The sequence below is a fragment of the Chanodichthys erythropterus genome, chromosome 17, assembly GCF_024489055.1.
Source record: "Chanodichthys erythropterus isolate Z2021 chromosome 17, ASM2448905v1, whole genome shotgun sequence".
NCBI classification, from domain to species: Eukaryota; Metazoa; Chordata; class Actinopteri; order Cypriniformes; family Xenocyprididae; genus Chanodichthys; species Chanodichthys erythropterus.
In genome coordinates, this window is record NC_090237.1 from 11,672,501 (window position 1) to 11,687,604 (window position 15,104).

At 35.2% G+C, this 15,104-nt stretch overlaps 1 protein-coding gene across 1 annotated transcript in view; it reads left to right on the forward strand.

The window, feature by feature from the left end:
- Positions 1 to 15,104, forward strand: part of traf4a (tnf receptor-associated factor 4a) — a 47,472-nt gene that overhangs the window by 20,016 nt on the left and 12,352 nt on the right. The window contains exon 2 of the mRNA XM_067364522.1: positions 12,732 to 12,783. Coding sequence (XP_067220623.1) covers positions 12,732 to 12,783 — 52 coding nt within the window. The remainder of the gene's footprint in view (positions 1 to 12,731; positions 12,784 to 15,104) is intronic.

Sequence of the window (15,104 nt, forward strand, 5' to 3'; positions counted from 1 at the left end):
TTTAAACTATTCTGTGAAGCCAGAGACTACAAAACGTGAATGAATCATTCAGACCGACTCATTTGAATCATTGAAAAGATCCAACTCAAGACTCAAAACTTAAGAGAATGATTCTTTCACAAATGTGACCCTGCAGCACAAAACCAGTCATAAGTCGCACGAGTATATTTTGTAGCGCTAGCCAACAATACATTGTATGGGTCAAAATTATCCTTTTTTTTTTTTTTATGCCAAAAAATTGTTCCATGTTCCATGAAGATATTTTGTACTGTCAATTTATCAAAATGTATTTTTGTGAGTGGATATGCATTGCTAAGAACTTCATTTGGACAACTTTAAAGCCGATTTTCTCAATATTTAGATTTTTTTTGCACCCTCAGATTCCAGATATTCAAATAGTTGTATCTCGGCCAAATATTGTCCTATCCTAACAAACCATACATTAATTTCAGATGATTTATAAATCTCAATTTCAAAAAATTGTGCCTTATGGTTTTGTGATTCAGGGTCAATCGCTGCTTTTTTTCCCATCAGGGCAGATCAGGGTTATTTTTGTTAACTAAAAGCTAAACAGTCCCTCGCGATTATGCGATCGCCTGATTTCATGCATAATCAGCCAAAGTCCGCATATTTATGCGCAGGTCGTTTTTTTTAAATACGCCGCACTTTTACCGCATAAATTGCCGATTTCAGCTAGCAAAATATATGCGGGGCTAGCATGATTTAATAATCCCTGCATTTTCGTTGCAAAAAAGTCACATATATCTTAGCAGAAAGTTGACATCAACTGCAAACCATGAAACCATGATGAAGCATGCAAATCATTCTCATTTGCCAACAAAAATAAGCGCAAAAGACCGCGCAAAGCAGTTTCCCGGTGTGTTACACAACAGTGGGGGCAAAATATTTTGCACTCCGTGCAACTGCGTGTTGACCTTGGAAAACCACTTTCGCTTTGCCACCGCCAAGGATGGTTAAAGCAGCAGCGGAAGCAGGCAGGAAGAAGCACACATTTTTTTAAATATTTTATTTATTCATTTTCATAGAAGTTGTTGGATATTAATAATAATATGTTTATTTTATATGGCGCCTTTCTACAAACTCATATTCCTTTTGTAAAGCTACAGAACTTGTTTGACTCAATGTTTTGTAAGTTTGAGCCATGTGTTAATTAAGGTCTGAAATAAAACAGATTGAGAACTTAAATATTCTGTGATTTAGTATGCTTGCTTATCATAGGAAGTAATAGGAAATTACTCTTTACATTAAAGTAGTAGCCTAGTGAGAACAGGGTGTTGGGGGAATCACCTTTTATTTTTTTCAGTTTTTCATCAAACCGCAGTTTTTGCAAGTTCCCGCAATTTCATCGCATAAAATTGCAAAAATATCCTGCATATTCCATTGCATTTTTTAAGAAAACGTGACACAAAATCAAGCATTTTAGCCCGCAACAATCACAAAAAAATTCTGCGTTTTTCTAAAAGGGACTGACTAAACTAAACTAACTAAAACTAAACTATTAAAACCATATTTGTTAATTGAAATGTAAATATTAGAAACTTAAATGAAAATTAGAAATGTTACCTTTGCAACTAACTAAAATAAGATTAAATTGAAGCACTAAAATTACTAACTGGAAATAAATAAAAACTAAAACTGACATAAACATTAATTAAACAATATTTACAAAAAGCAAAAACTATAACAAAAGCACATAAAATTAAAATGAAATTGTATAAATGAAAGCTAATTCAAAAAATAATAATACTAAAATAACACTGTCTGAATAACTTAAATTTACTAAATAACTTATTTTAACCTATTCTTCAAACAAAATTTTTTTTTTTAAATATATTTTATATACAATATATATAATACACACAATAACTGTATATACAAAAATATATCTTCTTTTGTGTTTCACAGAAGAAAGAATGTCATACAGGTTTGACGTCATTTCTGAGTGAGCTATCTCTTTAAATATAGTGCATGAGTCATAAAGAACTACTTAGATTTTTTCTTTTTAACTCAAATGCCCCAGTCCTCATTATACGCTCAATATTTTGACCAGAACATTGTTCAAAATTCACCTTTTGTGTTCCACTGAAAAGAAAGTCATATGGATTTGTTATGACATGAATTCTCATTTGTTGGCGAGCCATTCCTTTAAGACTCCATCATCTATCCTCAGGAGAACTGCTGTTTTCTAGTGTCTTAAATCTTAGGATTAACATAAAACTGAGTCATCCATCAGATGTGCTGGTTATCCGTCCTCTCAGTATCTGGGATTATGTGACACTTCTTTAATATCTTCTGTTATTTTTAAAGCCAGATTCCTCTGACCCCGTCAAAGCCTTCCTTGTGCCCCGTCTTAACCGATCGTGATAGTTAGCGTCACGATGCCCTTTGACAGCGTTAAAAAGGGGGATCGCTGAGGCACATCAAAGCCTTTGGTGCGTATGGACAGTATCTATTTTAATAAAGCTGTCAGCACAGGAGTCACACGCTTGCGTTCCTCAGGAGTCTATAGCGTCGCTGCCTCCCTTCAAAGCATTTGCCTTCTCATGGATGAACATTCTGCAAACATCTGCCCTTTACAGAGGAGGCTAAAATTAGACTTGCCGTCTGTAATTAAACAGCAAAAGCAGCCTGTCGGAGAAACTTTGTTTGCCATTCATGCCATTTTTCATGATTGTGTGCCAGCGTGTACATATGCATGCGTGGTTATGTAGGAGGCAGAAAGAGAGACGCAAACAAAGGAAGTGACAGTAAAACGAGTGGGAGAAAGCTGAAGAAAAGGAGATGACATTTCGAGTGAACCTCAAAAGCGGAGACTGTGACCATTTCACATCTGCACTTGACTGCAGCTTTTAGCACCTCTACACGGGCCGGTGTCTCCTTCTCACATGTGTGCAAAGTCTAATGGAGAAATGCTCCTTAAGCACTTTGAACGTTCACATATGAGATCAGGCTCTCCCTACTGCTCTTTCAAGTCACCATCAAAGCTCACCAGGAACCATTATACTCGATTGACACCTTTCATAGGCTCTCCACTTCCAGGTCTAATGCCAGGCCCCATTTACACATGATTTTAGCATCTGTCTGTCTCGGGGATCTGATCAGGTGGACGGCGCTAGGTCAGATGTGTCTTGTGAGAGACTTTAGGAGATGTTTAGGACCATCGCTGCATTTATAGTGTGCATTGTTACACCTGTTTGTCCTTAAAGGATTGTCTGCTTATGTAACATGCAATAATTGTGCCCAAAAATACTAGTGGGTACAGGACACTACAGTTCATTTATGTAAGTGAGGATAGCAAAATGAAGTAGACTGTGATATATTATACCCAAAAAATCTAGTAAAATTGATAAAAATTTGGGACTAAAAATTATTCAGACACTTTGACCTGACCATGTTTTGCTTAAGTGTTATCTAACTTAATTAAGATATTTTTTTTCTGACACAGTTTAACTATGAGATCTTGTCATATTTTATTACAATTTTTTTTAATAAATAAACTGTATTAATGAATATCTATTTGATATTTTAAAATATTATAAAAAAAAATTATAAAATATTATAAATATATATATATATTTTTTCAGATTTACAATATGAGTCAATCTAAGACAATTATATTTTATTATATTATTAAATATTACATTATTTTTCATTGCAAATTATTTAAAATTTTCAGAATTAGAATTTGTCAAAATTTAACACAATTATGTTTGTATTATACTATTAAAATATTTTATTATATTTATATATATTTTTACAAAGTATATTTTACATTTACATTGTATTATCAAAATATATATTTTTTTAAATATTACAAATTATATTACAATCACAATTAATTATTATATTATAAAATATATTACAAATTATTTTTCAGAATTAAAATTTGAGAGAAAATGCAACAATTATATTAAAATATTAAAATAGATTTTTATATATTTGTTTTCTTTACAAATTATATTTTACATTTTCAGAATTGCAATTTGTGTGAATATTTAGTATTCGTTTCATAATGTTTTAGTATTTTGAGGATGTCCTTTTTGCTTTAATTACAGGAGCACTAAAGCTACATGAACACCACAAGTTTGGCATGATGAATACTACAATTTTGTGTTATTTGAACCTACAATTAGTGCAGAATCTTCCAGAACTGGACATGTTGGTTCTGCTGGACTGAGCTGGGATGAGATGATGGAAGGGGAGGTAAACGAGTGGCATCTCCATCAGGGCTAATAGCAGCCCGGTACAGATCATTTAATGAGATGGAATTGATTTTCCTGTTCCTCCCTCATGTATCTGTACTCTAACCAATTGCATAAAGAGACTCCCTGAGTGAGCTTTGGCTCTTGAAACCTCTTAAAGCTACATTCAGATGTTGATTTCAAGGTTAGGATGTCACTAGAGTGGCCTTGAGATATATTACTGCACTTGGGTGCTCCCTAAAAAGGAATTCATGCATTCAAAATTCATTTGAATATTCATTCACATTCAGTCCAAATTTTATCTGAGCTCCTGATACCTGAATATTGTTGTTGTCATTCCAGTAATTGTGAGTATAGATTTAAGTGTGGATTGTCATCGAGGTCACACTATTGACCGTGGTTTCCATTACTGTCAGCAAGGCAGAAAATCTCTCTTAGGCCATTATAGTGTATGAGGATTAGAGGTCCTTCAAATGTTCAGTCACTCATCTAGTTGCACAGACATGCTAAAAGCATGCTGATGAACTTATTGATGGAAACAATTAGAGTCTTAGTAAAAAACAGTTGGGACTCTAGCAGAATATGAAGCTTTGGAGTACTTTTATCACATGGCTCTTTCACAGTGGCTCTACCTTTACTGTTTAATGATGCCTGTCACCTCCAGGCATCCTCATCATTGCTGATAGATGAAGTATATTAAGCTCTTAACATCAAAAAACCTTCCCATTGAAGATTCTGACTTAGAAAATTATTTTTATTATTATTATTATTACTGCGGAAATATATAAGGAACACAGGAAAGGAAGCAATGAAACAATTCCATAGTTTCTTAAAGGTGCCATCGAACGTTTTTTTACAAGATGTAATATAAGTCTAAGGTGTCCCCTGAATGTGTCTGTGAAGTTTCGGCTCAAAATACCCCATAGATTTTTTTTAATTCATTTTTTTAACTGCCTATTTTGAGGCATAATTAGAAATGTGCTGATTCATGCTGCAGCCCCTTTAAATAGCACGCTCTCCGCCCCCTCCTGAGCTCTCGACTCTATCATTGCATAAACAAAGTTTACACAGCTAATAAAACCCTCAAAATGGATCTTTACAAAGTGTTCGTCATGCAGCATGTCTAATCATGTGAGTATAGTGTTTATTTGGATGTGTACATTTGATTCTGAATGAGTTTGATAGTGCTCCGTGGCTAACGGCTAATGCTACACTGTTGGAGAGATTTATAAAGAATGAAGTTGTGTTTATTAATTATACAGACTGCAAGTGTTTAAAATGAAAATAGCGATGGCTCTTGTCTCCATGAAAACAGTAAGAAACGATGGTAACTTTAACCACATTTAACAGTACATTAGCAACATGCTAACGAAACATTTAGAAAGACAATTTACAAATATCACTAAAAATATCATGTTATCATGGATCATGTTGGTTATTATCGCTCCATTTGCCATTTTTCGCTGTTGTTGTTCTTGCTTGCTTACCTAGTCTGATGATTCAGCTGTGCACATCCAGACGTTAATACTGGCTGCCCTTGTGTAAGGCCTTGAACATGGGCTGGCATATGCAAATGTTGGGGGCGTACATCTACATACATCAATTACATCAATTGGCCTCAAAAGTAACAAACATGGACTAAGGGTACATTTACACAACAACAATGTACTAAAAACTGAAAAGTTTTTCCTTTGTGTGTTTCACGTCAACATTGTCAAAATGATTCACAAAAATGACTAAAAACGCTGTATTATTCATGCCAGGCCAGTAGTATTGATTGTATTGATTTCATGGGGCCTTTAGGAGTAAATATATCTTTTTTAAATAACTGTTTTGTTTTTTTTTTATCATCTTTCTTATAATGTAGATTATATGACATTTCTAAAAAGACTGTTACACCTTTGAATATGGAGGGACTGTGTGAATCACAGATGGCTTGTCTCAACATTGTCAGCGGAGATAGTGATGAGAAAAGTGTGGAGAAAAACTGAAGGGTTTTGCGTAAGCATGAACCCGTGTGACCCATGATGCTACTTGTGTGACATAGCAGCACAGAATTTTGACAGGTCATTGCCCACCAATGCGATTTCGGGAGCTGTGCCTGACACCACCACGCACTTCCTATGATGAGTGCGTCATCATAAATTTACAGTTGATTCAGCTTCTACATGCACAGGATTTGCATTATGAGTGCATATTAAAACATATCTGCAATGTTTTGGATCAAGGTCAAGATTAATTGACTTGGTTATTGTAAATTACATGAATAATGACATTCAATGAAATGGGTAGGCAGCAGTGAGTGAGTAACAGTTAAGTACTGGTGTTAAGTGCCCAGCACCTGCAGTGTTGTAAACCAAAAGACATGGTAGATTTATGATGGTCAAACCCTCACAATCTAAAAACAGTCACGGTGTTGTGCTGACCTGAAAAGGTTTGTGATCTTCACAGTCTGGTGGGTGGAGAGATCTGATACACTATTGTCACTATACACTAAATGTCAAGTCAGAAACTTTACTGCCTTTGCTTTTTCTGCTTTTTCACTGTTAATAGAGAAGGTAAAGAGTGAACGGGCTGATAATTGACCGTTCGCAAAGACCCGCCCCCTTTAGTTACTGTTGCTATGTCCGACAAGCCATGCCAATCTCTCGCCACATATCATGTTCTCACGCAGTGAAAAATACATCGCGACACTGACAACGCGTCGACAGACAAGACAAGGCAGGATACTTTTGATATGAAACAAAGTCTCAAATTTCAAATTTTGTCATTTTTAAAGAAATTTAAACAGTAAATACCATTTTGTGGCTCTTTAATGTGTCGTAACAGATCGCTGTAGTGCCTCAGTTCAAGCGGCTCGTGAACCGATCATCTCTTCCTACTAGTTCATTTATAGCATCAAATAAACATGAATGAACATCATAAGAAATGTTGTTTCAATCGCTGAAAGACGTCAGTACACATCATTTTTCAAGTTCAAGTCTACCTACGTTAATCTGCTAACTCCCCTGACTGCTTTGTCGGACAAAACGGCAGATTCAGCGTTATGATTTGTTAGATCACCTGTCAATCAAACTACTGGCGAAGGGTCAATTGGGAACAAAGAGCAGGAATGAGATCACAGGGTGGAACTTAATCTGCATATCCGATAAACTGAGGTATAAAGACACAAATACAAGAAATAAAGTCACAATTTTGAGATATAAAGTCACAGCTACAAGAAAAAAAGTCGCAGTTGTAAGATCTGAAGTGACAAATAAAGTGATAATTACAAGAATAGACTCAACTTTGAGAAATTGTTGCAAATATAAGAAATTATGTGAAAAAGATGAGAAATAAATTTGCAATTTTGGAAAAGTCATATATTTGTGAAAGTCGCAATTATGAGTTATAGTCACATTGTGAGATATAAAGCTGCAATTACAAAAAATAAAGTGATAATTACAAGAAATAAAATCGCAAATGTGAGAAATAAAGTGAAAACAATGAGAAATAAAGTTGGAATTATGAGAAATAAAGTCATAAATGTGAGAATGTTACAGTTGTGAGAGATACAATCGCATCTGTGAGATTAAAAAAGTCATAATTATGAAAAATAAATTCAACAATATTTAGAAATATAGTTGCAATTGTGAGATCTAAACTGACAATTACGAGAAATTAAGTGACAAGTATGAAAAATAAAGTCAAGAAAATGTGAGAAATAAAGTGAAAATATTGAGAAATAAATTCACAATCACAAGAAATAGTCACAAATCTATGAAATAAATGGAAATAAGAGAGAAATTAAAGGCATAATTACGAGAAATAAAGTTGCAACTGTGAGATATAAAGTCAATCCTTTTTTTTCTTTTTCTTTTCTTTTTTTGAATGTGTGATGGAAATAAGTTTTATAGGAAAGTTAGAGGTGAAATGAACAACAAAACATTATTTTGTAAGATCTGAGATATCACAATTCTGGTTTGCTCTATCCAAATGAACATCTTTTCAAGGGCAGAGATTCATTTAGCAGTCTTTAACCGTATTCAAGTGCACTTACTATTCATGTCTATTGAATCGATGACTGTAGCCCTCCATACAATTCTGTGACAAAAAGAGAGAGATATTTCTTCATAAAGAAGGCAATTAGATTCACTCTCTGCTTTTCTAAGGTTCCCTTTGTTGAGCTTTCTCTACCGCGATTGGTCACTTCTCGGTGGCCTGCCTGTCGAAAGCTATGTGGAAGGTGTGAGTGCAGTGTTGTGACGCCTGTCCTCATCTATATCACTTTGCCAATGGACAGCTTACTAATCTGACCTGTGGGTCATGGAAGAGACTTTAAGGAGCTTGGGAGGCAATCAAGAATCACTGATGATAAGTGAACAGCTTCGTTAATACAACATAGCTGATCCTAATGTACCCACGGGATGTAGAAGATGACGTTCAAGGAGAGATCAGAGGACTGTAGCTCTGTGTTAGGTGAAGGGGGACAGACATGAATATGTAATGAACCTGCAGGCGCTCTCATCTGTCCTGCTGTTACAGCACATGGGCCTTCGTCTCGATTGGTCGTCCTTCTAGAAGAGCATCTGTCAGGCTGGAAGAAACTGAGATTTCACTTATTTACCCCATTGCTCATGTGCGACTGGGAGCGGGGCAGTCAAGTAACTTAAAAGCATATTGAATTTTTATTAATGTATTTATTTTATTTTATTTTATTCCATACCATACCATACCATACCATTCAATGGTTTGGAGTCATTGAATGCCTGGTCATCCAAGGCTGCAATTATTTGGTCAAAAATACAGTAAAATCAGTAATACTGTGAAATAGTATTGCAATTTAAAATAACTGTTTTCGATTAATTAAATATTTTAAAATGTAATTTATTCCTGTGATGGCATTACTCCAGACTTCAACGTCACATGATCCTTCAAAAATCACTCTAATATGCTTATTTGCTGCTCATGAAACATGTATATATATTTAAGTTAACACATTACATTTGACAGTCCTAAATATACAGCTTCCACAGACTTTTTGTATGAGTATAATTTGTATATGTGCAAGCATGAATAATATTGTATGTTTGGTTTGGAGCGACATTAGTATGACTAAATGATGGCAGAATTTTCATGTTTAGGTGAACTATCCCTTTAACTCAAACCCATCAAATCAGCACTCTTTGTAAAGTTAAAAGAAAGCCATGTGAGGGGTTTCCTCATGCAAGGCTTTCAAAGCGTAGAGAAGGGGCCAAGCATCAAGGATTTCAAAGTGTTTCTTTCATACTTGCCTTAGCATTGAAGATGAAATGCATTTGCTGATGTTGTCCTACACTAACGCTAATACAGCACTGAAGCAGAATGATGAGTCTAAACAAATGAGTCAGTGCCAGTCAATCTGAATTAGAGACATTCAGCAGATGAACGTATAGCTGCTGGGTTTCTCTTCCTCTCTGGAAGGAATCGGTCTGACAAGTCATTTATTTACATGGTAAAAAATGAGAGCATCCAGTTTACCTTCCCCACCTCTCTCTCTGTCTCATAGTTGTTCATCAGTCAAGGGGCAGTACTCAGTTGTAAATCAGAGCACATTTGAAAAAGCTGAACAGTCCCAATGGAACCGCATTGATGGTCTAGTAATATAGTTCAGCATGCATTTGCATTCATAGGTCTGTCTCTGGTGGATAATTGATTGCCTTTTTTTGTTAAAGCACGTGTAGCCCTACTAACACACTGACCTTAATGAATGTTGCTGCCATCACCTCAGGCGTTAAAACCCTTTCCATCTGGCCCCCAATCAGCCTGGGACAATCCATGTCACGTGACATATTCTCATTATTTTAGGTGAACCATCAGTGGAGATGTTGTTGCTTTAATTGTTGAAAAGTCATGCAGGGAAGAATTTATTATTGACTTATTTTGCTCTCATGGTACTGCAAAACTCTAGATAATGACTCTGATCTCATCATTCACTTTTCCTTTTAAATAAATGCTGTTATTGTATGTGATGGTGTTAAAAATCATTTCCGTTTATTTGAAATAAAGTTGAAATAAAATATAAATCAGATGGTAAAACTTAAATGTAAAAAGCTTAAAAGAAAATTTGAAATCATTTTGGCAACTAACTGAAAAAAAAAATAAAGTTTAGTAATAAAATTACTAAAACTAAACCTTAAATGGAAATTTAATAATTTAATAACAAAACTTAAAGATAGGAAGGTAGCCAGTGTTTCCATAAACACTTTTTGTTATACTAGTTGAAACTTTCTTCACATCCTGATAAGTCAATAATAAAAGTGGTCTAAATATTTAAAAAAAAATTGAATCTATCTTCTGTGGAAGTCTCAGGACCAAAAAATGTTCGTCCAATTTGCATTTGGTCTGAATGCAATGATGGGATTTCCTACCTGCCTGTCAACAAATGTATTTCCATACCTTCCATGCCACCTTTACAGTTCCTCCTGAACCAAAACAACGAGCTTATGCTGTGTTCACACCATGTCGTAATTACCGTAATTAAGAGATGATAACCCGTGACATTCATACTTGGAGCTGTTCACATCCTCAGACTTGGATTTATGCGTTTCTACACAGTCAACACCGAAATTAATCTGCAGCAGTCAGGTGGAACAAGTCAGAGCTCTTTAAGTTTTTTTATGTTCATTATTATCGTAATGTTATATATTTTGAGACTTTGCTCTGGCTGTGTGCGTTCATGTGTTTTGGAGGAGGCGTGGCTTTGGAGACTCTCTGAAGGGAGGGTGGGATCGTATGCTTTCAAAGCTAGCTTGCCTCTGCGAAATTGCCAACCCTAAATTAAAATCACTGAAAATATTATTATTCAAATTATATAAATGATACTAAAATAAGGCTGGTATATGGCACACTCATAAGCACTGTTTAATGGCCTCTATATACTGTCTGTGGGCAGTAACAGGCTGTAGAAGAGCTGTATTAACACATCTCTTGGGACTACTTCCACAGATGGGCCTTTTGGATTCTTTTTATGTAAATAACAGTGCTGTACAGTAGGACACAATGACACACACACACCTCCCCCTGCGCCCGTCACTGCTATCTGCAGTCACTTCCATTATTTACCATGTGAATATTTCATGGTGACATCAGTGTTCTGGACGGCCCATGCTGCCAGAGGGGCCCCGCTAATGAGGCACGACGCCCCTCTCAGCTGGTCGCCTCACAGCCGGGCTAAATCTCATGTCTTCCTTTTTCTTCTTTATGTCCCACTACAGCGTCTTTCTCTTGGCTGCTTTCGGCGTTGTTGTAAGCAGTTTACAACTAGGGTACATAATTAACCTTCATCCTTAAAAAGAGGGCGAAGAGCCCAGATTAGGGCACTCCTCCAGCCAGACAGAAAGGCAATGTTTAGTGGTGCTTGCCAAGGCATGACTCACTATTACTGGTGTGCATATAAGGGATTTGAACAAGCAGATAGATGGAACAAAAAAATGAGTGCTATTCATGTCCATAGAACAATGGTGCAAGATGATTTAAACACTGAAGCCCAAGTATTAGGCTTCAGTGTTTAAATCATCTATTAATTTAAAGTGTTTAAATCATCTATTAATTTATTTAAATATACTTTCAAATGCAATTCATGCATACAATAACGTAAATGTACCTTTTCTGTGATGTTTTTTATTATTATTATTATTATTAATTATTATTATTATTATTATACTAAAATTTATTCTGGTATTTTTTTTTTGAGACATAAAATTTAAAAATGTCAGGATGAATCACCTATTCTGATTTCATAATGAAAAAAAAAAGAATAGCATTTTTGAAAATGATGTTTGACATAATTTTTTATTATTGTCTCTTAGAAAAAATTCAAAAATGCATACTACTTTTTGAAATAATTGTCACCAAGTCATGTGGTGTGACCAGTCAGTATTATTTTGGTATTATTAACATACTATTATAGTATTACTTTTAATTTATATATATATATATATATATATATATATATATATATATATAATTTTGGTAATCGTATGTACTTTTTGTCATTTTTAATGTTTTTTTTTTTTTATATTTTTGTGTAGCTTCGTTTTATAATAGTTTTAGTGATTTTAGCACTTCAGTTTACTTTAATTCAGTTAATTGCCAAAGAAAATGTCTAATTTCCATATTTTCATCTAATATATTTATAGCTGTGTATTGAAAAAACATAAAACAGGAAATGACATCATGTCTGTGTCAAGGTCAATAAGTCTATCAGATAATTTGACCTTTTTTTATGACGAGGTTAGTTCAGGTTGTGAAATGTCATGTGGTGCGACTCTCCAAAAACTTAAAATATTTATAAATTAATAATTCATGATATTTGTAACCATATTGAACCACTGTTTTCTTCAGAAAATCTAGTCTCCCCTCACAATTTAATTTCAGCTGCTTTTACGCTGAATCTGCTGTGTATAACAACCCTGAACTGAATCAATTATTTGTATCTGATTTGATCAGTGAAGTTGAAAATAAATCCTTCTTTTCTTCTGCTTACAGTGAGGGGGTCTTCAAGTGCCCGGAGGACCAGCTCCCACTGGATTACGCCAAGGTAGTAATGCACTCAGCACTAATCTTTCTCATGCATTCTGCTGTAGACAAGATTACAGTTCAATCTCCCACAGTCGTTTACATCCCTGTACTATACAGTGGAGTTACAGGGGCCTCGTTCTGTACAACTTTCCGTGAGTGGCGAGAGTGTACGAAATGCTAATGTGTCAACAAAGGCAGGCTATGTTTGTGAGTCACTGACTGCCACAGGCGCTCGCCCCTCGTCCACGCTTCTCAAACCACCCGAGTAATCACACTAATGAACTACCACAGGCGACTCATTTCCCTGGGAATGTGGAAAGGAAGGAAGGAAGGAAGGAAGAAATGGACATGACACATAGATTGGTTCGGAATATGACAATGTATTTTCTGCTACTTTAATGCTGCAGAGTGCACATATATATATTAAAGTGCCCCTATTATGGTTTTTTGAAAATTACCTTTCATGTAGAGTGTAGCAGCTAAGTGAATGAAAACATCCTACAAAGTTTTACATCTGAAAGTGCACCGTGTATAAAGTTATTGTCTCTCAAAATTAAGAGTCGACTGAGTCAATTAAATGAGTCATTTGTAAAACGAATCCCAAGCTGTTTCGTTGTGATGTCACAATGAAACATTAGCATATTGCCCGCCCACTTATTGCACGTGCAGACACCAGGGAAAATTAATTTTTTCAACAATACCAGTACAGTACAATCTTTTGTTGTGTTCCTGTCATTTTACTGAATGAAATGCTGTAAACTAACGACTCGTTTACCAATCTTTGAGAACTGAGGTGCAATTAAATGGATATTATGAGAAAATGAAAGTGTTTTTTGACCTTGCATGCATGTAAACCTGTTGTAGGAGACTCCCAAAACAATATTAGGAACATTTAAAAAGGCATAATAGGGGCACTTTAAGTCTCGACTGGAAATCATTTAGTATGATAAATGGGACATAAAATGTGCATAAAAAAAAAAAAAAAATTCATAAGGTACAACATTTTTTTTCTTTCTAGAACTAGAATGGAAAAACTTAAGATCTAAAAATAAAGAAAGATAGCATGATCATATACTGTAACACCAAAGAATGAGAGGAAGGGGAAAAAAACAGAAGATGCATTATTTTTTTTTAAATAAAAAGGTTAATCTCTTCATTAAGATGTTAAATATTAATACAATAGCCTCTGCTGTAAGCATTTCCTTTCGCAAAATATTTCAGTATTTTGCAGTTTAGCTAATCCACACCATGCCACATTAAAGAAGGAATTTCACCAAATCTTTAATTAAAGTATTGGCTAATTATTCGTTTTATCCTTTAGTTAATTAATCCAGTTGAGCTGGGAAAAATGCCACAAGTGTCGGCGTTCTTTAAAGAGTCATTTTTCTCATGCGGTGCCCCAGAGAGTGAGATTACGAAACCTCAGAGTTCTCCGCAGATGATCAATATACTGTATCATGAATTTAACAACAATGATTTTAAAGCTACTCTAAATCAGCTATTTTCATTTGATGGGTTGAAACATAAAAATTGGCTGCAATGCAAATAACTATATAATCGTACACAAAATGCTTCCCAAAACTGTTGTTGCTGATGTCAAAAACTGCATTGTCAGTTTCTTTGATGTTTTTTGGCATAAATTCATCTCCCACTTATCCAAATTTCAGCCCTATTACTGTGGTTTTTAAGCAAACTCTTCTAACATCTGAGTCATCTTCTCATGCGGCGCGTTTGACACGCTTCTGGAAGGGCACATGCACGAAGTTAAACCTGTTCTGTGTTGGAAAGAGCTTTAGCGCACTAATCCGTTGAAACTGTGATTTGCATGAAGTCAGGGGGATAACTCTACTCATCCTGGAAAGCCTGGAGTGCTGCAGGAGGGGTGTCTGATGCTCATGAGGCCTGAATACACACAATTATTGCACAAGCAGTAATTTTTAAAGACCTGACAGCCGCCCAGTCACCTACAGATTACCCATCCACCTCCGCAGGGCTGTTGTTCTGTGCCTGTCTTTGCCTGTTTGAGGTTGGGTTCACGCCACGTCTCATGTCTCATTTGGTAGACCTACTCTGTCAAAACTATAAAGTGAATACATACACTAGCATTGAAAAGTTTGGAATCAGTGCAATTTGTAATTTTAAAAGAATTTAATAGTTTTATTCAGCAAATTTGCATTAAATTGATAAAGCAGTTGACTTGCAACTAACCAGTTTTATACTGAAGATTTGCTTTCATGCATGTTATTTTTAATCTACAAATCTTCCAAAAATTCTCAGTCGTTGTGTATATGACAGGATGGCACTGTTGCGAGAGTTTATCTTAGTATGCCAGAAAATCTG